At 41.8% G+C, this 24565-nt stretch overlaps 1 protein-coding gene across 1 annotated transcript in view; it reads left to right on the top strand.

Annotated features, from left to right (window-relative positions):
* Nucleotides 1-696: 696 nt before the first annotated feature.
* Nucleotides 697-24565, top strand: part of NR3C2 (nuclear receptor subfamily 3 group C member 2) — a 222677-nt gene continuing 198808 nt past the window's right edge. The window contains exons 1-3 of the mRNA XM_015418463.1: nt 697-1122; nt 5075-5141; nt 8262-10041. Of these exons, the coding sequence (XP_015273949.1) occupies nt 8264-10041 (1778 nt within the window). The 5' untranslated portion in view covers nt 697-1122; nt 5075-5141; nt 8262-8263. The remainder of the gene's footprint in view (nt 1123-5074; nt 5142-8261; nt 10042-24565) is intronic.

Consider the following 24565-nt stretch of genomic DNA (forward strand, 5'->3'; position numbering starts at 1 on the left):
CTGAGCGTCTGCGAGCGAAAGCGAGGCGCAGCTAGCCAGCCCGTCCCAGACAGAGAGCGGGAGAGCCGGTCAGAGACAGAGCGAGACAGTCCTTGTGGCGCTCGCCTCACTTTTTGCGCCGAGCGGGGGTGGGCGGGCTCCTGCTCTTCAGACTCTGCTGCTTGCAGCCGCTGCGAGACACGCCTGGAGAGAGAGAGAGGGAGGGCGCTGTGCCGCTGCCTGCTCCTCCCCCTTCCCTCCCGCTCCCCTCTCCCCTTCCCTCCCCTCCCCTCCAGCCGCTCCTCCACAAACCAGGAACCATCCCTAGCTGAAGCCCGCTGAGTGTGAGTGTGTGTGTGAGTGTGTGAGAGAGAAAACACTGAGGAGCAAAATCGGGAGGAGGAGGAGGAGTAAGGAAAAGGCAGCAGCAGCGACGGCGGAGGAAGGAAGGTGAAGAGGGAAGGACACACGCGCAGAAGAGGCTACCCAGAAGAGCCGGCAAGGGGGGGGGGGCGCGAAAAAAGTTTACCCCCTCTGAAGCGGCTCTCGCTCTCTCCCACCCACCTCTTCCCGCGTCGGCGCAGCCGGCGCAGATGGGAGTTTTACCTGGAATGACATAAGTTCCCCCCCCCCAAAAAAAATATTTGGGCAGGGTGTCTCCCATTTGGGAAGAAAAAAAGAGATAATAAAATCTGCTGGATCCAGCGCTCCCTGCCCTCCCCCTCCAGCAACGGTCGGCAATGTGACGGAACGGGGCAAACCTTCTCTCCAGATCGCCTGGCGGAGGCAGGGAGGGAGGGAGGCAGGGAGGGAGCTGTCACCGAGGAGGTGATCCGAGTGGACTTGACCGTTTCCAGCGGCGCGGCCCCTGGAGAGAGGCTGGAAGGAACTACCCGCTCACTGCTGCGGCGGCTGTCCGGGGCTTGCCTGTGAGACGGCGGCAACCCCTCGCGCTCTGCTGCCAGGATTTAACCCCAAACCGCCTCCAGAGGTTGGATCCGCCGCCTGCTTTGCCATTCGTTCCTAGTCAGCCGTCGTCTGACCGGACGCTTCCCCCCCCCCTTTTTGGGGGGGTTGGTTGGTTTGAGCTGAAGGGTCTTGCCTCCTCCGGCCATTGCACGTCGTAGGGAGGGGAAAATGAAGGTGAGTACAGGAAAATCCCTTGGCTGGGAGTCTAGCAGAGGTGGGGAGGGGGAGTTTTCATGCAAGCAAGATCAATATGCGTTAAATCAGCGGGTCGTGTGAATAAAGGGACAAAATTCATGGGTGACACCAGTGGTTGCCTCTCTAGGGAAGAATGTGCCCCCCCCCCAAAAAAAAAGGAGAAGAAGTGCTTCCAGGTCGTTGCTAGTTTTGTCCGTATCCAATTTTAAAACTTAGCGAGATAAGAGCAACCACTTCGGCCTTTGGGTAGCTGTTGGGCATGGGAGCTGGGCTAGTTATTATCTTCCTAATGAGTCTGGAAACGCGAATCAATATCTGTCAGAAAGCAAAAATGTGAAGGGCACGTGACTTCTAAAGTAGTTGACCGGTTTTTATTTATTTATGTATTAGTTTTGCCCTCCTTAGTAAGAAAACAGCCTCTGGAGTTGGAATGTGGACAAAGCACATCCCCCCCCCTTTAAGTCTTTTTAAAGAGTGTGTCTTTCTCCTTTATGCGCTTTTGCAACCTATCTTGCTCGGGGTGCCTGATATTTCATTAAACTTTATTTTTCAAGGAGTTATTTTTGTCTGGGTATTATATGGAGAGAAACGAGATCGAGAAGGGTGTGTGCGCCAGCGGAGGGGAGGAGGGGATGATACGTCTACTGGAGGGAGGAAGGGGATCGTTACACCAATGCTGTTTGGTGGTGCCAAAATTTGGGGACGGAGGGGAGATATTTTCATTGACCCATGGAAACCTACGTCATTACAGTCACTCTTTAAAAATGCCCTTGTCTTCCTTCAGTATATTTAGAAACTCTGGTCGCAAAGATGGAGTGTGACGCGAACTATTCCCTAATCCTGCGAGGGGCTCGAGTTTGGAGCCAGCTTTATGGCTCCCATTTATTAGTTCACGCAATTAAAAATCCCGAGTAGCAGCAGGGAACCAGAGGGCAAGTCCTTGAGTCTCTTAATAGGTTTGGGTTTATTGGGGGGTGGGGGGCATGCTTACTGCATTGACAACAGTCAAGTTTTCCTGCTCTTTAAACACGGGGATTAAAAACGAGATGCAAACGTGATCGGTCCTGATTTTGTGGTTGTTTTGTGGTAGAGGCAATGAGTTAAGGCACAGAAAGGAAACGGCTCCTAGAGCACTCACCTTGGTACAGGTGGAGTTAATATCTGCGAGAGGCTGCGGTAGGCGGGGAAAAGCATCTCAGAAACCAACCCCCAGTTTGGATATTGCCTCCACTGTAAAGCGAAGGTAGGGATGGGTGGGATGTGCCTTGGGAAGTCGTCGCAGTTTGAGGGCTTTGGCACTAATTCTCAGGAAGGATCGATTGTCGGAGCGGATTTCTCTTTCGGGAGGATTTGCTTAAAAGCAATTTGCAGTTTTGCGCTCTCTCTTTAAAAGTCTTTAGCCGTACGTTTTCAAGAAACGTATACAATATCCGACTAATTTGGGGATCTCGATTTTCGTCTGTGTTTGAGCTGCGTGCGTTTTGTGGGCTGGGGGAGAGAGCGGGGGAAGTGGGAAAGAGATGACTATAGGTTCACCCCGTGCAAAAGTGGCTGAGTGGTCTCTTAGGTAGGTTCTATAGCTTTAAGGAGAGATACATTTTCTAGCTTGTGTCGCAGCAACTTTGTATCAGTCATGTCGCCCGCCTGGTGACTGACAAAAGGTTCTGTCCAATGAAAAGCGTGATGGGCCTAGATAGCGTGGCTTCGCTCTTCTGGTGAGCCAATGGGAAATATCGGGAGGAGGAACGTTGTCCTGAACTTTATCTGAGCACGTGACATGGTTTTAAAAGGACTTGGCCCTTTCCCTCCCCCTCTAAGCATAGTGCCGTTGGGCGACATAATGAATCTGAAGTTAGGAACACTTTTAAAAGAAGAATTAACCCTTGATCGTCTGTTATATCGACAGGAATTAGATGGAGGGAAGTGTGTATTATACCAACAGGTGGAGGGGAAATGTAGGTTGGCTGGCGGAAATACGGCAACTGTCATTTTAGCTGGGAGAATTATTCTTGCAAAAGAAAAAAAAGGGCACGAATTATAGACTTCTTACACCTTTTCTGGGGGGGGGATAACTTTTTTTGCAATCCTTAGAGCCGTGCTATAGACTCATAAGGGATGCGTTTTCATCTTTCCTTGCACGCACAAGGGGTATATCTGTGTAATTTTAAATCACTATAGTTATTCCTGACAGGTTCCCTGCAGGGAGATCCTCAGGAGAAGACCCAGACATCTAACCCAATAAATAAGGATTTCAGTCTGGATTTGGAAAGATAGAGAGGGTTAAAGGTTTTGGACGTGAGTTTTTAGTGAATTGTCTTTTTAAACTGTTTTGGAAAGGCAGTATCGAGGTGGGATGGCAGCCAAGCCGAGATTGGGTTGATCGTCTGCAAGCAGGCACAGTTTGAAGGACGGGACTTGTGTTGCTATGGCTGGGTTGCCTGGGTGGGGAACTAGACTGGTGGAAGCTGGTTAGATTTAGGAGCCAGAGCTGTGCTTGAAGGCTGTAAAGCAGGGTTTTCTGAGTTTAAAAAGCTGTGTGGCAGAGCATCAACCAGCCTGTCTGAGGAAGAAAAGACCGTGAGTGAGTGGGGGGGGGAGGTGGGTTGCTTTTACAGTTGCTTGGATGTTTTTAAAGTTTTGAAATTGAATTTAGAATTGTTGTGACTGCCTAGTCCAATTGTTGCTCAAGTTTCTGAGCAGAACATATAAGGTCTTAAACCCAGTTGAATTATCTGGAGCTTCTTTTAAATGGATGGGGAGAATTCATTGCAAGTAAATTCAAGGTCACACAAGTCCTACTTTTGTAGTTCAATATAGGAAAGTTTCTAAACTCTAATTTTAGAAATTAAGTTTACATTACCAATTCATAATTCAAATAGAATTGTGAAGGTTCTGTTAAAAGTGTATGCTGTAATTGACCAGGCATGATTGACCTGGTAATGCTAAGTATTGCTGCATTGCTTACTCCTTTAGACAAAAAATTTGGGGAAAAATGGAAAGAAGAAAGAAAAGATCAAAGTGTAAGCTTTGTGTATGTTAAGTGTTAAGTGCCATCAAGTTGCTTCTGACTTTATATCTTGTCAATTGATAGTGCTTGGTGCAGATTATCTGTTGATGGAGAGCCTATTTCAGTTTTGTCATTTCATGTATAAAACAGAAATACATATTGTGCAGTGGAAACAGTGTTGGCTGTGGAAAATCTAGGCTCATTGACTTGCTTAGCAATATAGCTTAGTGGGTGGCCTTAGGGAAAATCATTCTCACCCTACCTTTCTACGATGCTCTAAATGAGTTTGAAATGAGATAACCTTGATGCTTCTTAGGGAATGGATGGGATGCAAATGATATAATACAGCTGTTTACAGGGCTTCTTTGAAATAATTGTCATAGAACGTATTAAAAATGTCTTGTAATATGATTATGAATGCATGAGTGACAGCTGCCAAGTAACTGGCCGATCTGGTTAAAAAAGTGCTCCATGGTTATTACAGGTACTGATAGTGTTCTGGGTGTTGGGTATTTCTATCTTCCTAAATCCTGAGGTGAGGCTTGAATCACATACGGGGTGGATGAAAAGTATGGGAGCACTTGAACTGCTCAGCTTGTTAACATCTAGCAAGTGTTTTATTGCCAGAACTATAATAAGCAATAATATCAAGGGCACAGACATATCAGTAGGATAAAGATTTCCCTGTCAATTTCCAGGTGAACCTCATTGATTGTAAGGAAAGTCTTATTTTCATGCCCACATTTTTTGGAAAAGTGCATAGAAACCTTGGTTTGCTTGTTAGAAACAAGTTGTCCTATTTATAGAAGCATCTTTATTGCTTTTGTTGTTAAAAAACTGAATCTGAAAGTCAAGTTTCTAACTGACTTTTAATGGACAGTTAATGGTTCTAATATGCATTGTACCATTTATGTTTAACTCCAGGAGGAAGTTGAATGAAGTGGTGCAAAACTGATAAATACATGCCATGATTTGCCACAAGCGGATTCATGTGAGTTAAAAAATCTGCTTATGCATATTGTGTAACATATGCTTTTCTTTTGTAAAATGTGTTTACTTCTTGGATGCCAGTAATTGTTATATTGTATATTTGGGGGAGCACAATTTTTGGTCATAAATTAGAGTACTTTGTTTTAGGTAACTATAGATTTGTTTAATAATATTCTTAAAATGAAGGCATAATTTTCCCAAAAAGTAAGAGAGCAAGAAAGGGGAGCAACTTAACATGTAGTGGTAGATAATCAACAGTATGGCAAAGAAATGCATAAACAAAAAGTGTAGTTTTTAGTTGAATGAAATATTGGACTGGGAACTGTCACTCTGTAGTAGAGCAGCCGCTTTACATACAGAAGGTCCCAAGTTCAGTCTCCTGTCTTTCCAGTTAAAAGGATTAGGTGATGTCAAAGACTTCTACCTGAGACTGGTTGAGACTTCTACCTGGAGAATACTGTGCTTCATAGACCAATGGTTTGATTCCGTGTAAAGCAGCTTCAAGTTTTCAAAAATGTCCTTAGACTCTACAGCAACCATGTGTTGAGTAGGAAATGCACTAAATCAAACAGAACTTATCACAATATTTAATGATCCATATATCTTCTGGATAGCAGTATCCCAACTTTACATCCTGCTCTGTAAACTAAAGTAACCTTTTATTTTATTTGTTCATTTTCACTGTAGTGTTTTCCAGGATGCTTAAAATGAGAGAGTTGTTGTATATCTTTTACACTATAGTGATTTAACCTTGGATACAAGCTTTCAGTTACTTGACAAAGAAACTTTAGAACTGCGGTGAAATTAGATTGGAGCAGCAATCCTCAGCACAATTCCTTAAAAGTAAATTCATTTGAAATCACAGGGGATTTATATTGAGGTCGCAATCTGTACATGGTTCTGCAGTTATGTGTTTGATATAATATCTCCATGGTATAGAGTTCCACACATGTATATCTGACATGTGAAGAAATTCTGCATTATCAAGGACCTGCGTATAGTAGTCTATATTTGCACCATTTAATCAGGGACATTAAATTCATATGCATCCAGCAACCTTACTACATATCAAGCAGATATCCAACGGCTACCCCAAAATTGTTTCACTGACAAAGATAAGAATAGTTGATGTCATGGTCCCTTTTCTCAGCATCCCCCCTGCACCAAATCATTCTGTTCCTCTCTGATTCCTGTGATGCTAACTGACAGATTAAGATGGGGAGAAAGTCTGAGGCTGTAGAATACAGTATGAGTCCTTGCTTAGTGTGGAGTCTGGCAAGCTTGCAGTAGGTCATATTGGGGAGTCTAAAGGGCTTGATAAGGAGTCCAGAACTCATGTTTCATAGCTATGATTTAGAGACTGAGCTTAATGTGTTGGAGTGAAGGAGAGTTCTGCTGTCCCACTGCCTTTACATAATTCACAGAAAGTGTTCATCAGCCTTAAGTGACCTTTTAGATAAGCATTCAGGTAGCCTGCCACAACATTTTATGTGTTGTATCTGAAATGTAGATTGATAGAGATGTTAAACTGGATGGTGAAATGTGAAATACAAGCATGTATTTGCTAAAGGTCCACATGTTCTCATGCTTTTAAAAGGATATCATTGTGGAGTGTGTTTTAGTTCAAGTTGCTTGCATATCTTTCATTCAAGGGTTTATTATTAACGTGTAAGCTTATTTAGCTGGAGTATTTATTTCCTTATCAGTAGATTTTATTTCAGTTCATGAGACTACAGTTAAATCACTTGAAACTTTAAATACATTGATCTTAGATGCTCCATCTAGTACACAGAAATAGGTGTATTTTTTAAGGTGTGTTATTTAAACAAGTTATTAATCAAATGAGAGAAATGGTTTCCAAAACGTTATGTGACATTATGTAGTGGAGGCGAAAAGAGAGGAGTGCACACAAGTCTTCCACTACACAGATGTTTGTGCTTGCCTATGAGCTAGTCCATAGGAAAAAAGAAAATGCCACTATTTAAACATTATTCATATGATAAGCCATAACAGGGAGCAACTATAGGTTGATCATAGAGCACACATTTTCATGTATAAGGTTCATACTTCAGTTTCTGGGACCTCTAGTGAATAGTGAGGAAGGTCTCTGGCAGAATTTTTACAGAGCTGCTGTCTACAGTGTATAGAGTTCTGACTAGATAGAGTTACTGGTATAGTTCAGTATCTCCTTATAAAAGCACAAACATTCAATAGTTTGACAAAATAATGAAGTTTAGAATATGTTTGGTAGTAAAATGTTTGGTTTATTTCACTTTGCTGAAAAATGTAGTCCCTTGTTTAGTTAATTTTCCCTCTCCCTTTTCTACTCAAAATAAGTCAAGACTGGATGTATTTCTAGTATGTATTGTGTTTCTTGTTACATTACTGAATTATACCACTTTGTGATCACCCCCATTTTCAAGGGGAGTCACATAGCTTTTTCTAGTGTTCAGATACCTATTTGTCAGCTCTGTGATTTATACTGAACTGACAAACCCATAATCATTTATTTATCCATGATTTTTTTTGGTACCTGATTATTGGTTGGAAGAAGTATATCTAGTCTGCAGAGAAAACCTGGTTTAGCAATCATGACTTTCTTCAGAAGACTTGGGAAACTGTTGGGAGTAATTTTAGAGAATTGCAGCCTCATGAAACTGCTACAGTTCTTAGTGTACTAGGAGCAAAGTCATAAAAGTTAACCAAGTTTAATCAGACATGTATTACTGATGAATGAGAAGAATAAAGAGGAACCCTACTTTCTTCTTGCCTACTGAATATTCTAGCCTAGCTAAAATATAGATTATTGTTTTCAGAATAGTACTAGTAACAAATAATAAACTCAGATTTATCACTAAAAGAAGCTTGCAAATGGAGGTTTAAACTTGTTCTGAAGTCAGTGTGCCTAATGTCAGTAGCAAAACAAATTAAATAACTTTACAAAATTGTCTTGGTTTTGACTGGCTTAATAAGCTGGAAAGACATTTCTTAAGGATGGACAGAATATAATATAAAATGTTCAGGTGTCACATTGAAAGAAGCTGGATTATCTATGCAAAGCTTAGTGCGACAGCTTTTAAATATGCATGTGTAATTGAATTTTACTTTTTCTATTTTTCAGTTATGGAGACCAAAGGTTATCACAGTTACCCAGAAAGCCTAGATATGGAGAGACGCTGGAGTCAAGGTTCCCAGTCTATGGAGTATACTTCTTCAGGGGAACAGGCTGAAGAAACTAATAACTATATGGAGATTGTAAATGTGAGCTGTGTTTCTGGTGCTTTTTCAAATAGCAGTGCTCAAGGAAGCAACAAAGAAAAACCTGAACTACTCTCTTGCCTTCAGCAAGACCATCATCAGCCTAGTATTTCAACCTCTGACATAAAAACTGAGTCGGACTCAAAGGAACTTTCTGCAACTGTAGCGGAATCAATGGGTTTGTACATGGATTCTGTAAGAGATGCTGATTTTACCTATGATCAGCAAAGTCAACAAGGACATGTAAATCCTGGAAAGATGTATCAAAATGTTGAGCAACTGGTAAAACTATACAAGGAGAATGGCCATCGCACCTCTCCTCTGAACACCTCAAGCAGGCCCCCAAGACCTCTAATATCGGACTCTGCGTGCTCTGTGAATGGTGGCATCATTCCAGCAATTGTCAAAAGCCCCAGAGTGTGTCAAGAGAAGAGTCCTTCAGACTGTAGTCCTCAAAGCATGTCTTCTCCAGTGTGCAGCCCTCCTGGAATTAATTCTGTATCTTCAGCTACTCCTACTAACTTTGGAAACTTCACAGTAAATAGCCCAGTAAACCAGGGGACACCTTTGTCGTGCTCTCCCAACATTGAGAACAGAGGCTCAATGTTGCACAGTCCTGCCCATGCCAGTAATGTGGGTTCTCCTCTTTCCAGTCCTATTAGTAGTATGAAATCTCCAATTTCAAGTCCTCCTAGCCACTGTAGTGTGAAATCGCCGGTTTCAAGTCCTAATAACATCACTATGAAATCTTCAGTGTCCAGTCCTGCAAATATGAACTCCAGGTGCTCTATTGCCAGCCCTTCTAATGCCAATAATAGATCCTCTCTTTCTAGTCCGGCTGTTAGTACTGTAGGGTCCTCTATGTGTAGTCCAGTAAATGGTGTACTAGCTTTTCCTGCATCTGGTACACCTGTTGGACCTGGCACAGGCCAAGATATTGTTCCTAGTGCAGATACAAAAGATAAAGGTGCTTCAGAAATCATATTTCCTAAAATAGAGGAAATGGAAAATGCCATCTCTAACAATGAAGTAACTAATCAAATGAATCTCGTTCAGTTTATAAAACCTGAACCAGAAGGGGTATTCAGTAGCTCGTGTCTTGGAGACAACAGCAAAATCAGTTCTGATTCCCCATTTTCAGTATCAATAAAGCATGAAACAACTAAACATTCTTGTTCTGGTGCTTCTTTCAAAGGGAATCAAACTGTAAATCCATTTCCATTTATGGATGGATCATATTTTACTTTTATGGATGATAAAGACTACTACTCGCTTTCTGGGATTTTAGGACCACCTGTTTCATCATTTGATGGCACATGTGAAAGTAGTGGGTTTCCAAATCCAGGCCTCCCTGGAAGAATTAAACAGGAGCACGAAGAGAGCAGCTATTATCAAGAGAACACTCTGCCATCTTCAGCTATTGTTGGTGTGAATTCAGGTGGACAGTCATTTCACTATAGGATTGGAGCTCAAGGCAGAATATCTTTATCACGACCTGTTGGGAGAGAGCAGTCTTTTCAGCATATTAGCTCATTTGCTCCAGTAAGTACACTAGTGGAATCATGGAAACAGCATGCGGACATGTCTGCCAGAAGAAATGATGGGTATCCAGTTCTAGAATACATTCCAGAAAATGTATCAAGGTAGGCGTTTTTTTTAATATGTCTCAAAACAATGACAACCTGACTTATTTGTAGTTCTTTTATTGCTGTCCAAAACTACACAGTGACAATGTTTATTATTAGAATATTTTTTCCTGTAAACATGCTAGATTCTATTATTTCCTAACATATATTTGACTTATATGTTTAAAATGTAAACTGGTAAAATATATAATAACTATATTTCCACTAACTTTAATGATAGTACTTCAGTAAGTTTCTGGATTTCAACAGCAAACATTCTGTGCATGTATGAAAATCTTAGCATAGAAACATGCTAGGTTTTTTTAAAAAATCACTATTTCCAGTGTTTTCCAACCATTGACTACAATTGTCTATTAGGGAATATTTTTATAATTTTTTGAGATAGTGATTATGCGCTAGTTTTCAGGGGGCTGAAATTGGCAATGAAAATGCTCAGCAGCATAATTCTTATATATAAGAATTAATGAGCAATGTAGCTTAAATGCATGTTCACTCAAATGCCTCCTTAGTATAGTAGGTCATTGGAATCTCTAATACCTGTTGAATTACTAAGAATTTGTTCCATCCATTCCAATACATTGTGCACTGTGAAATTGTATAGCTGAAATTATTCTGTGCATTGCTAAAGGACTGCTTAGTGCAAGTTTTTCTGCAAACCCAGGGGAATGCTTAGGTTTAAAGAACATTCACAAACATTTTTTTAATGTGAGGGGGAGAAATGGACTGGAGAAATGGTGTCTGCACAAGCACAGACAATGTTGGTTTGAGTGCTAGGGAAGGTGTGTGCTGAGGGCTGGCAACATTGCTGCCTTCCCCTCCTCCCTCTTCACCACTAGGAGGGGAAAAGGAAGGAAGCCAGGGCACTGGTATTAGGGCTGTTGCCTTCACCCCTTTTTTCCATCTCTTCCTCCTAGCTTCCAGAAGGGAAAGAAAAGGGTGGCACTCAGGTGGGAGGGCACTCAGTGCCACTGGCATTTGAGCTGGGAGAGAGCCCAGGTGTTTGCAGTCATCTGCTATGTTCTGGCAATCCCCTCCCCCACCTGCCCCCCACATGGCCCCCTCCATGGCATGAGCTGGGTGGGGGAGGAAAAGTGGGGGCATCCACTGCCTCCCCGCATGAGCTGTAGGTAGAGGTGGCAGAGCTGTGAGTGGGCAAGTCTTACAGGTCTACCACTTGTCATTATTACTGTGTACAGCCTTATGCTCTGAGAAGAAGTGTTAAGAAACTGAGAATGATGTAATTTGTGTCTTTGATCTCCCGGCCACATCTTATGGTCTTTTATTTGTTCGGCCTTTTCTGGATCTCTGATACTTCTCCTATCTTCTCTTTGCTGATGAGGTTCAGTTCTGTCATGGTTTCCATCATATCTTTTCCAGGTTTCTATGGGTAGTTCTATTCCTTCATATTTTCCCATTTCTGTAGAAGTTCTTCTAACGTCAACCACACATTACATGTAAATGCATGTAATTGAATCTTGGTTATGGTTTTTGTAATGAAAAGGCTCTTAAAGAGAGGAGATTTAGAGGAGAAATATGGAGCATGTGCTTTACCTTGCCTTTCATTTCTCAGTGCCAAATAGCCCCAAGTGGCTTTCCACCTTGTATGGTTCCAAAACACTTTTGCAATCCTGTGGGGGAGATAAGCAGCTGGAGGCAATTTGAGGTGCAGAAATGTCAAGCAGGAAAAAGAGTTCTGTCTCCTTCTCTTGCTATTTCCCTGCTTAAGTTCTGCTTTCTCAAAATGTTCTTGTTTTTTTCAAAATGATAGACCAAGAACAGATAATAAAAGCAAAGAAGTAATCTTTATGCCTTGATATGCACCCATACTATTATGTTCCTGATATTTCTCCTTGCTTTCTTGTCCTGATTTCTTCTGCTTTCTCAGTTACCTCTCAATGGATAAATGCCCATTTCTTCAAACTTCTTTGGTGTAACTGAAGTTTTACTTTTTACTCCTCCTTTCACAACAGCTTCTTATTGCTCTTGATAATATTATTGTCTGTTCTCTTTGAGCTCAGAATAACTTTTGGTTCTTTTTCTCCTTGTGTGAGTACTCTTTCCAAGTGCTAGCTAGCTAGCTATTTATTTATTTATTTATTTATTTATTTATTTATGCTTTCAACTTGTATCCCGCTCAAACCCCAAGGGGTCTCTGAGCGGCTTACACAGTTTCTGTATCCCTATCTATGGCCACATATTACTTTCAGTTGATTCATAAAATTCAGTCTTGTTGCTTTGACAGTGTTTGTTTTAATGCATCTTTATTTTTTAAGTTTGGAAAAAGTGATTTTCAAAAGATTATTCCTTGTAAGGAACTGTGGTATAACAGAAGCGTGCACTGACTATACAGAATGGAGCCTATAGGTGAAGAGGCAAATTTTAATATGTCTGAATTCACCAGTTACGTGGAAGAACTACCATTCTAGAATCACTTTCCCACATCATTTTGTGCTTCAATTCTGAATGTCCATAGAAAATTTCCTTAATATACCCATATTGTGTTTATGTAACTGATCAGTCATATCTTTCTCAGTCTGAATACTAAACACTAGAATACTTCAAAGTAACAAGAACAGTTTTATTTCCAAATTAACCTCTTGTTGGAGTAGTCATAGTCTCTTTTCTTGTTCACGGATGTTCTGCCAGCTAGTTATATTAATGAGAGCTCACCTGTTTCCTAAGGCTCATTTTCTTCAAAAGCCACCTGGTTTGTTAACCATCCTCTCATATTTTATCCTTGCTTGGCCATCCCAGTGGCACTTAGATAGTGTGACATTGCATGTGCAAGAAGATTATTTGAACAAACAAGACATTTGAAATATGCCTGTTTACTTGTGATCATTGTATTATCTTGTGGTGTCTGCATAGCACTCAATGAAATGAAATGTGTGCTTCTCCCTGTCATGAGATGGAACTGTTACTGCAATATCCTAAATAGCTTGTGCTACTTTTTAATTTTTGTGTTATTACCTGATTATATATTAGTATTGATGTCCAAGTAGCCTACAGTGTGTATACTGGGTGTCACACTTCTGTTTAAGCTGCTGTGCCTGGGTGTGTGGCCAGCCTCACTAACTGACTAAAGTTAGGAGGCAAGAGTTAGTTGGGAGGCAAACCTTTTCTTGCCCATAGACAGCCTCCTAACCTTAAACAACTTGTCACCCACAATTCCCTTCCTTTCATGGACATGGACTCGGAGCCTGCAGCAAACCAAGATGCCAGCTCTGTCCCCATATTCACTCTGACAATTCCATCACCGGACCTAACAACACCAGCCATACCATCTCAGGTTCATTCCTTTTATTCCTTTGTTCATCTTTCAACATTATATATATGCCATCAAATGTCAGCAATGCCATTCCATTATCTACATCAGACTAACAGACCAGTCTCCATGTAAAAGAATAAATGAAAATAAATCCAACTTAAAAAGCAGTGGGAGAATATTTTAATCTTCCAGGTCATTCCATTGCTGACATAAGATTGGCAGTCCTCAAGCAGAGAAGCTTCAAGGGGAGATTATGAAGAGAGATTGCTAGATTTGAGTTTATTCACTTGTTTATAACAATGGACCCCCCCCATTGCTGAATAGGGCTATAGGATTCTTATCTCACTACAGGTAATTTTATGCCCCCAAGCACTACCCCTTTGCTCTGATCTGTCTACTTTCAATGTGCATTGTACCTCTGCATCTTGAGCTCCTTCTTTGCAACACCCACTTTCTGACTGGAATATGAGAACTCAGAGATCTCCATTCCAACTCATCTATGACAAAGGGAGCTTTGACTCTTGAAAGCTTATACCTCAGCAAACTTGCTACAGAAGTGAAGTTGTGCATTAGATGAAGGAGAAAGGGTGAGATGAATGTGTGAAACTAAAGACCCACTGAGTTTCTTTATGCAGTAGCAAGCCATGGTATTCCATTATGTCTGAACTGAGCCTCATGTGTATATCCAGGTAGTTATGGTACTTCCATGCCACCCAGAAAACTGAAGTGTGTGTGTGTATGATATTGGGTTTTTTTCACCCAGCTGTCATCATGGGGTATTAAATTTGTCTCATAATAGAGGCCAATATAATTTCAGGGAGCATGCCAGATTTCACATTGTTTAGAATATTGTGGTCTGTAAGACTGGATTTGAAAGATGGCACATGTTAGCAGTAGGCAGGAACTTGCAACTTTGCTTGCGGTAAATATTTACCATCTCTATAATGAATAATAAATTGTATTATTAAAAAGGGATGCTAATGCTGTCTTTGAAGGTCTTTTGCATATAACCAGTCCAGTCATGCATGGAGAACCAATATGTCTGAATTTCTCATTAGAACAAAAGGGAGATAGCCTTAACCAAATCCTCCCAAGTGGTGGTTGTTTGTATGTTGAAATCAGAGCAATTAAAGGGATTGCTGGAAGAATGGGTTTGGTATTTTGGATGGACAAGATGTGTCCTAATAATGGTAATTCAGCCTTTCAAGTATGTGTGTAAAAATTCTTTGCTCTCCCTCTGGTTATGGTTCCTTTAGAGTACATCTTTCTTCTACTTGAAAGGAACAGTAAGAAGCTAAAGCTGTAATAAAGGTGCAGAAGATGGAATTGTGTGTCCTGTCTTTGGCCAAATTTTACTCTTTTGTTGGTTATCTAACTTAACTTTTTTTTTTAAGTGTTGTTGCCCGTCTGGGACATTGAGGTACAGACATTTAAAACACAGGGAGGCATCACTCAACTGTCTGATCTCATAATCATTTATCCATAGTGCCTGAAAAATCAGAGAGAAAATTCTGTGCAGTCAGAGTTGCTGTCATTTTTCATATATACACTACACTATGCAACCTTTTGTACCAGGTTAGTTAAGCTGCAATAAAAGCCTCCAGTTTTTATACTTCCATCAGTCCCCCTTATATCCATTAGTCTCAATAAGACAGTTTTTTACCTCTCTAACCAACATGACTGCAACTATGAAACTGATAGAAGTATGGTGATTATTGGCAAACTAATCTCTTTCTCAACTGTACCTTTCATGACAGGGCGGGGGACAGAGGGTGGTGCTTGGGGAGAGGGTCTCTTCATGACACCGTTGGTGTGTGGTGTCCTGCAAGGGGTGATCCTCTCCCCAATGCTCTTCAACATCTTTATGCACCCTCGCCCAGCTAGTCAGGAGGTTTGGGCTTGGGTGTCATCAATATGCTAATGACACCCAGCTATACCTGTTAATGGACGGCCAGCCTGATACCACCCCAGAAGTTCTGGCTGATTGTTTGGATGGTTAAAACAGAGCCATCTGAAGTTGAACCCATCGAAGATGGAGGTCCTGTAGCTGGGTTGGAGGGGGCCAGGGCCAGGATTTCAACTTCCCACCCTGGATGGGGTGCAGCTGGAGCCAACTTCCTCCATCAAGAGTTTGGGTGTGACTCTTGATGCCTCCCTTACTTTGGAGATACAGGTCACAAATACAGCCAGGATGGCATTTTTTTCATCTTTGCCAAGCCCGGCAGCTGGTCTCTTACCTGTCCCATGAAGACCTAGCAACACTTATCCATGCAACGGTCACCTCTAGACTGGATTACTGTAACTTGCTCTATGCAGGGCTGCCCTTGAACCTGCTCTGGAAACTTTAGCTGGTCCAGAATGTGGCTGCATGGTCCATAGAGGCACCCCCTTGAGAGCGCACATATGACCTGTGCTCTACCAGCTGCACTGGCTCCAGGTTGATTACTGAATCAAGTTCAAGGTTTTACTATTTACTTTCAAAGTCCTAAACAGTCTGGGACTGTCGTATCTACGATACTGCCTCTTCCTGTATGCCCCTCAGAGCATTAAGTTTAGCTGGTACCAACTTGCTGGTAGTCTCTGGTCCTGAAACAGTTTGGCTGTCCTTGACCAGGGACGGGGCCTTCTTGGCCCTGGTCTCAACCTGGTGGAACTCTTCCTAGTGAGATCCAAGTCCTGCGAGACTTGGGTCAGTTCTGCAGGGCCTGTAGGACTGAGATGCTCTGCCAGGCATACGGTTGAGGACAGCGAAGGTTGGGGATATCAGTGGCCTCCTGGATCCCCTCCCTATGTTTTACTTTTTCCAGCTTAAGACTCCTTTATGAGTGAAATCTGGATTGTATGCCAGCCATCTCAGCCAACTGAGGGATAGACACATGATACCGTCTGATTGTATTATATGTATTTTATTACTATTTTATGTATATTATATGTTGTACACTGCCCTGAATCCTGCTTGCGGGAGATGGAATAAACTAAACTAAATAGAATAGCTTGGAATAGAATAAATTAAACTCTAGGGTTCTTGCTCTTGGAAAATAATAGTAACTTAAACTGATTGCATTAAAATTTGTCAATGCAGGTACTTACTGCATGCCATATTTTACTATAAAGAATGATCTTCCAATATCCTTAAATAAATTAGAATTTGTTATATTTTCTTTGTGCAACCAAGCACCTCCAGATAATTGTGGTTTAAAGATATCCTTGGTTTATAGTTATGTAACTTTATAGTGGACAATGTATAAAATAGGCATAGGTACACTTTTGTGAATTATGTACTTGAACAAATGGTCAGAAAACATTCTCCCTTGTTTTAAACAGCTGTTTGGAACCAGAACTGTCCTGGCAATTTCATGAGTCAGTGGTGATTTTTGACATTATTGGAGCTTTGGTTCTTCCTGGTTCACAGGAAGCACTTGAAGGGTCAAGCAGTGATTAATAATTTTTAAAAAGGAGCTGTTTGTTTCTGTGTTAAACGATTGCCAAGCTTTTTCACATAATAATATAAACTGGATCTGATAAGCCTGTGAAATACTATCAAAAATATTAGTCTTAGCATTCTTTGTTTATCACTTAGGGTTTTTCCTAATTTTTATATTTGTTTTCCTCTGCAAAAACTGTCGGAATAAAACGTAAGACAATATAGTTTGTGAAGACTTGTTGTTCTTCTTTATCAGGAATTGGCCATGACCCCCCCCCTCGATTTCTTAGACATTTGCCTCTTAGTGATGGAAAGTGCCATCAAGGTGCAGTTGACTTATGGTGACCCCATAGGGTTTTCGAGGCAAGAAAAGTTCAGAGGTGGTTTGCCATTGCCTGCCTAAATAATTTGTCTCTAATCTAGCCAAAAATGTTAAGGGGTAAAGGGATGTGAACAGCAACAAGGGGGAAGAATGGATGGTGGCAGTTGAAGCTAGACATCTTCTTTGTGGGTTTCACTTGGGAAGTCTAAAAAAACCCAGTACAGTATTTTAGAAAAACTCCGTATCGTTTCAGTTATCAAGCTTGATGAGGACCTCGGAATGTGCTAATTTGTCTCTAATCTAGCCAAAAATGTTAAGGGGTAAAGGGATGTGAACAGCAACAAGGGGGAAGAATGGATGGTGGCAGTTGAAGCTAGACATCTTCTTTGTGGGTTTCACTAGGGAAGTCTAAAAAAACCCAGTACAGTATTTTAGAAAAACTCCGTATCGTTTCAGTTATCAAGCTTGATGAGGACCTCGGAATGTGCTAAGGCCACAGTTTAGGATAAAATGTATTTATATAAACAAGTTAATCATTAGTAGAAAGAGAGGCTGTCACTATCATTGTATGTATGATCCTTTTTATTCCATATGCTTTTTATATAGAGAAGACATTATTCTTCTGTCTTCTCTTAGGCTCCCTCAAACAGCCATATTCAAGCTGTAGTGTCAGGTGGAAGTAAAAAAGTATTCTGGGCTGCAGCTTGGCCAAATGGATGACAAATGGAGGGGAATCTGGCAAAGTCAAGATTCTGACTGGTGTAGGAAGTGACTAAATTGCTCCTCCCTCATGACCTCAGAATTCCATTGTTACCAGAGTGAATTGGGAGGGAGACATTCTGCAGCCATTCCCATTTGATAACATAGGAACTGGCAGAGGTCATTTCGGAGGGGAACGCGGGGGAACGCAGTTCCCCCAGGTGAGGTGCAGGGGGCGGGGCACATGACGAAGCCCCGCCCCCTGCTTCCGGCCGCCCCGCTTCCAGTCCTCATTCAGCCAGGAGGAGGCAGGAGAAGAGGGGAGGGTAAGTTGCTTCCTCCCCGCCTCTCCCCACCCCTGCCTGCCTGGGGACAGGGAGGGCCTTGGCGGGGCTTCCTCGCACTCCCACTGGCCTTGCAGGTCCACCGCCGGGCCCCTGATGTCAGGGGGTGTGGCATATGCTAATGAGTTATGCTAATGAGTTCCCCTAGCTCTTTTTTTACGAAATGACCCCTGGGAACCGGTCCTTAAATCTTTCAAGTAGTCTCTCATTTTTCCAGATAGTGAAACTACCTTACACTTGAAAAATCTTTATTTAATGCTTAATGCCAGTCAGCTAATTTTGTGTGTGTCACTTCAAAGATGGTGTGATATATTTCGAGTCAAAATATGAATTTTTATTAAATTGGTAATATGAGTGAGAGTACAGTTCTGAACCTGTGATCATGCCAGCTGCATAATTTTCAAAAATGGTTTAGGAAAATGTTACGGTTACTTGAAACAACAATAAAAATGAAGAGGCTGACAGCAAAAGTTTTCTCTAAAAAAAGGCATTTGCCTATAACTTTTCAGATATCTCTAAAGCATTTATTTTGCCTTATTTAGACTCTTTTTTTTAAGACACAAAAGGCCAACATATTTTCATTTAATAAGAAACATGTTGGGGGCCCAGGAGGAATTATACTGGCTGGATAATTTAGAAATTACCCCTAATCTTCCCTTTTCAGGATCTCATGCTTGAGCAGGCTGATTTCTCTTTCCTTTTCCTCTTCTGATTAATGCTTAGCTGATCTCAATATTCTGTCCCTTCTGAAACTGTTTTGGTCTTTATCAGGCTGGATTTTGATCCCCCTCCACTTTGATTAATTTACCCTTCCTCCTTTTGCATACCTGGGCAGGCCCCCAAATAAGTGGATATCCCTGTCTTGTCTGCGGGAAGCCTCACTGTGCTTCTTTCATTAGCTACATGGGGGGCAGTCAGTTTATTAACTGTAGTGATTTAGAAGCAAAATGTTTGCTTACCAGTTCCCAGCAAGGTATCAGAATTCATGCTTTGAATAATATTGGTATCTCTTGCTAGACTTTTTTTTGCTGTGGATCCTGCCCATTTTTAATTGCCTGTTTTGTGTAGTGGTTAAGAGTGGCGGACTCAAATCTGGAGAACTGAGTTTGATTCTCCACCCTCTACATGCAGCCAGCTGGGTCAGTCACAGTTCTCTCAGAGCGTCTCTCAAGAGCAGTTGTCTCAGAGCTGTCTCAGCCCCACCAACCTCACAGGTTGCCTTTTGTGGGGAGAGAAAGGGAAGGAGATTGTAAGCCGCTCTGAGACTCCGAGTGAAGGGCAGGGTATAAATCCAACACTTATTTTTCTTCTGTCCTAGGATTTGCTTTCCGACTGAACAATTGGCATTATATACACATTCCTTTGGGGTTGCTGGCAGGTATCTGCTGTGCTGCAAATAATGTAAATATTTGACTTGGATATATACAAGTGAATATAGACCCATGTAGAAATGGTTGAATTCTGTTTGCTTTTTAAATTTAGGTTTTGATTTTTCCTGTTAGACATAGACAAGTAGGCAATCCTACTATTTTTGTGAGAATGTAAACTGTATTTTTATGAAACCATTGTTGTTATCAAGTCTTCCTCATATTTTTTTTTCTTTTGTTGTCCAGAGTTTTCTCAGCGCTTATCATTTTCATAGAACTATGTGAACTAAAATGTGCCTTTTCTTTGTTAAGACTAGGAAAATTCTGTGTAGGGATTTTCTCTGCACATAGACGTAAAGAAGTATGATGGACTTTGGAGTTATGATTGGAAAGCATTGCTTGTTTTGGTGGGAAAGTGGAGCTGTGCTGGCTGAACCCCCATGGGCCTTACTGAGGTAATTGTATTTAGGACAGCTGCCAAAATGAGGATGTTCTTATTGATTTGTGGATTCTAGTGATAGTTGGACAAACTTGGTCATTGACATTCTAACACCTGGATCCTAAACAAATTATTGGAAGCAAGTTCCAATGAAATTCATGGAACCTACTTTCCACATAATGTGTTTAGGATTTCTGTAAGTTAACATAATATTTCTTCAATTATCTGCTAAAATTTTAATGGTTTTAAAGTTGTTCTTAGTCTTCCTCCAGAAATCCAGAGTTAATAGGCGGTCATAAAGTTTGTTCACAGGGAAAAAAAATTAAAATAAAATTAAAGAAAATCTGGGATAGAGAGCGTTTAGGCATATACAGAGGTTCTGAGAAAAGATCTTGTTGTGTTAATTAGTGTCAACTCAGGAAGTATTTTTACATTGGCATACTTGCTTTAGAGCATCTGCTTAAAGTAATTACTTTTTAAAAAATGTGTGTGAAATCTAAATTCCCCTCCAGCTGGAACCTATCAGGAAGTAGGAAATGTGTAGGGTTCCCCCCTTCCCTTTACAAATGAAAAATTGAAAATTTAAAGCAAAACTTTCTGGGTTGTATAATATTATTTGGTATAGATTTTAGCTTTAATCCAGTCAAGTGTCTACGTGCAACTGGCTTCTCATGTTAGTTATAGGAGGCAGAGATCTGAGCTGATCCACAGCAGAAAATGTGAAAACCCTGGCTATCTTTGTGGAGTTTACTTGCTGAATTTGCAGCCACTGAATAGAAACCAGAGCCAGAGGACAAACCATGGATATGGATGGCACCCATTCAGACTAAGTCAGTTGTTCATCTGTATATGAGAAGCCTGTTGTTCATACTATAGGGCTTTCCCATTAACTTCAGTGATGTGCCTAAGGGTTTTCCATTCACTTTATAAGAGGCAGCACCTCGCTGCATTTGTAATACTGCTCAGCAGAATGCAGAGCTTTGGTTTGTTGGAGCCATTATGTTTGATTTCTTTGTACAGTAATTTAAAAGGCCGCAATCAAAGTTCACTGAAGACAGACCCAAAAAAGGGTTCCATTCTTGTTAACTCTGAATCAAGGCTCTGGCAATTGGGCCATGGGGCGGGGGGAGGAGGAAACAGATTGCCTATAAGAGCTTTTAAAAGGTCAGTGGTTAATTAGTTACTAGGAGAATAGAATTTATTTCATTTGTTGTGGGTTAGCATAGCTGTAATTTTGTTATAGCCTACTTTATGCTGAAAACCATATTGTCTGTTTAGTACATAATACTGGAAAAATTAAATCTTAGTGAGCACGTAAACCAAAACTGTTCCCCAGAATATTGGTAGAAGTGTCATCCTTCTTTTGCTGATTGGGAGGGGAAATTTTGTATATATGAAGCTACTACCTAGCAATGGCTCTCCTTTCTTATCTGATGCTTCCACATAACTGAGAAGCAAAGAGAGAGAGAGAGAAATGTCCAGTGCTTACAGGGCTAAGTATTTTCATCAGTACTCAATATTTTGGGGGATTTCGATGAAAGGGGACAAAAGAGTTCGCTTACTTAGGGAGCATTGCCTTGAATGGTCCACTGGCCCTCTATGATATCATGTACTGACTTCATTTATACACCCTTTCTCTCCAGTAGGGACCCAGAGTGGCTTAGGTTGTTCTCCTCTCCTCCATGTTATCCTGACAAAAACACTGTGAGGTAGTTTAGGCTAAGAGGTTCTGATTTCCCAAGGTCACTCAGAATTGGCTTCCGTTGCAGAACTGACATTCAGACCTTTGCCTCCCAAATCGTAGTCTGACACTCTAACTCAGGGGTCCCCGGCATGGTGCCCATGGGCCTTGTGATGCCTGCTGAGACCTTTTCTAGCACCCTCCAACTGTTTTTAGGAAGTGTGCAGGGCCAGGTAGGGCTTTTGCACAGCAAGACTTTTGACTGACCACTAGAGATTTGATTGGCTGTGCAGATTTGTTTAACGTGTTTGGCAGCAGTTGCCATCACAGCACAAGGATCTGCTCTGTGTTACTTAAGTTAAGTGTGACAATCATGTTGTGGCTGGCTCTGCCTCCTGCGGCAACCATTTTGCAGCAGCCATTTTGTTGCTGTGCTCCCCATGCTGTGTCAGAACTCCAAATGTGCCTACAGGCTCAAAAAGGTTGGGGACCCATGGTCTAATTACTATACCACACTGGCTCTTAATATTGTGTTTACTGCATGGTTCCTGAGTGACTAGGATTGTTCTCATCTAAGTTAGTTTCCGTTGAGTGACTAGGATTGTTCTCATCTAAGTTAGTTTCCGTTGAGTGATTCGATTAGCTAGATTGTATTGCAATGTCTTCATGTTCACTACATGATATCTGACTGACTGAAACAATTCTAGAGAGAGGTTTTAACTAGAAAAACTGATAAACAACTCTAAAACTCTAAAACTGATAGACAACTCAAAAAGTGATAAATCACCAGGCCCAGATGGCATATATCTGAGAGTTCTGAAAGAACTCAAATGTGAACTTGTGGATCTCCTGACAAAAATATGTAATCTTTCCTTAAAATCTGCCTCCATTCCTGAGGACTGGAAGGTAGCAAATGTCACTCCCATCCAGAGGTCATTTTGGGGGGGATCGCGGGGGATCGCAGTTCCCCCGGGTAAGGTGCAGGGGGGCGGGGCACACGACGAAGCCCCGCCCCTTCTTCCGGCCACCCCCTTCTTCCAGCCTCCCCCTTCTTCCAGCCTCATTCTGTTGCAGAAGGAGGAAGAAGCAGGAGGGTAAGTTGGCGTCCTCCCCCTCTGCCTGGCTGAGGTCACTCCACGTGGCCTCCGCAAGGACTCCCAGCCCCATCTCTAGTCGGGGGGGAGCTCTCAGGTACGGAGCTCCGGAAGAGAACCTCTAGGGGGCGGGGCGGTCACGTGGTGAAGCCCCGCCCCCTTCTTTACCCCGCCCTCTGCTTCGATCCTCATTCCGTTTGGGAATGAGGATGAAGCAGGAGGGTAAGGGGTGTGGACTTATGACACACGTCCGGTGATGTCAGGGGGTGTGGCCTCATGATGACACACTGCAGGTGATGTCAGGGGGTGTGGCATATGCTAATGAGTTATGCTAATGAGTTCCCCTAGCTCTTTTTCTACGAAACGACCCCTGCTCCCATCTTTAAAAAGGGTTCCAGAGGAGATCCGGGAAATTACAGGCCAGTCAGTCTGACGTCGATACCGGGTAAATTGGTGGAAACCATTATTAAGGAAAGAATTAGTAGGCACATAGATGAACAAAACCTATTGAGGCAGACTCAACATGGGTTCTGTAAGGGAAGATCTTGTCTCACTAACCTATTAGTGTTCTTTGAGGGGGTGAACAAACATGTGGACAAGGGGGATCCAATAGATATTGTTTACCTTGACTTCCAGAAAGCTTTTGATAAAGTTCCTCATCAAAGGCTCATAAGTAAGCTCAAAAATCATGGGATAAAAGGACAAGTCCTTTTATGGATCAAAAACTGGCTAATTAATAGAAAACAGAGAGTGAGTATAAATGGGCAGTTCTCCCAGTGGAGGGGTGTAAGCAGTGGGGTACCACAGGGATCAGTACTTGGTCCACTGCTTTTTAACTTGTTCATTAATGATTTGGAGTTGGGAGTAAGCAGTGAAGTGGCTAAATTTGCGGATGATACAAAGTTGTTCAGGGTGGTGAAAACCAGTGAGGATTGTGAGGCACTCCAAAGGGATCTGTCAAAGATGGGCAAGTGGGCGTCAACATGGCAAATGGGGTTCAATGTGGCCAAGTGCAAGGTGATGCACATTGGAGCCAAAAATCCTAAATATAAATACACATTGATGGGGTCTGAACTGGCAGAGACTGAGCAAGAGAGAGATCTTGGAGTTGTAGTGGATAACTCACTGAAAATGTCGAGACAGTGTGTGACTGCAATAAAGAAGGCCAATGCTATGCTGGGGATTATTAGGAAGGGTATTGAAAACAGATCAGCCAATATAATAATGCCCCTATATAAATCAATGGTGAGACCTCATTTGGAATACTGTGTGCAGTTCTGGGCACCACACCTTAAAAAGGATATTATAGCTTTGGAAAAAGTGCAGAAAAGGGCAACTCGAATGATAAAAGGGTTGGAACACTTTCCCTATGAGGAAAGGTTAAAGCGCTTAGGGCTCTTTAGCTTGGAGAAAAGCAGGGCTCTAATGTCCTGGTGGACCGCCTGATGGCACTGGTATTTTTGGCCACTGTGCGACAGAGTATTGGACTGGATGGGCCTTTGGCCTGATCCAGCATTGGCATCTCTTATGTTCTTATGTTATGTTCTTACTAGAGAAAGAGAGAGAGAGAGAGAAGGAAGGACACAAAATTATATAAAACAAACTTTCATTTGAAAAGCATACTAGGCCTCATCTACTGAATCGTGGCTAATTTGGTAGCCAACATTCTGCAACACCCTTCTTCCCACCCACCTACCCCTACTTGTCCCAAACTGCCCTAGATGTCTCTGCAAAGTAGTCAGGTATTTTGCAGGTCTTCCTTTATTCTTTGTATAGGGATCCCCACTAATTTTAGAATCTGTAGGATTAAATCATTACTTTGTTAATTATATGGGTAATTACCCACTTTTCATTAGGAAACCATCTTTAAATAAGAAAAATAG

The sequence above is a fragment of the Gekko japonicus genome, unplaced genomic scaffold, assembly GCF_001447785.1.
Source record: "Gekko japonicus isolate JY-2015 unplaced genomic scaffold, Gekko_japonicus_V1.1 scaffold148, whole genome shotgun sequence".
In the NCBI taxonomy this organism is placed as follows: Eukaryota; Metazoa; Chordata; class Lepidosauria; order Squamata; family Gekkonidae; genus Gekko; species Gekko japonicus.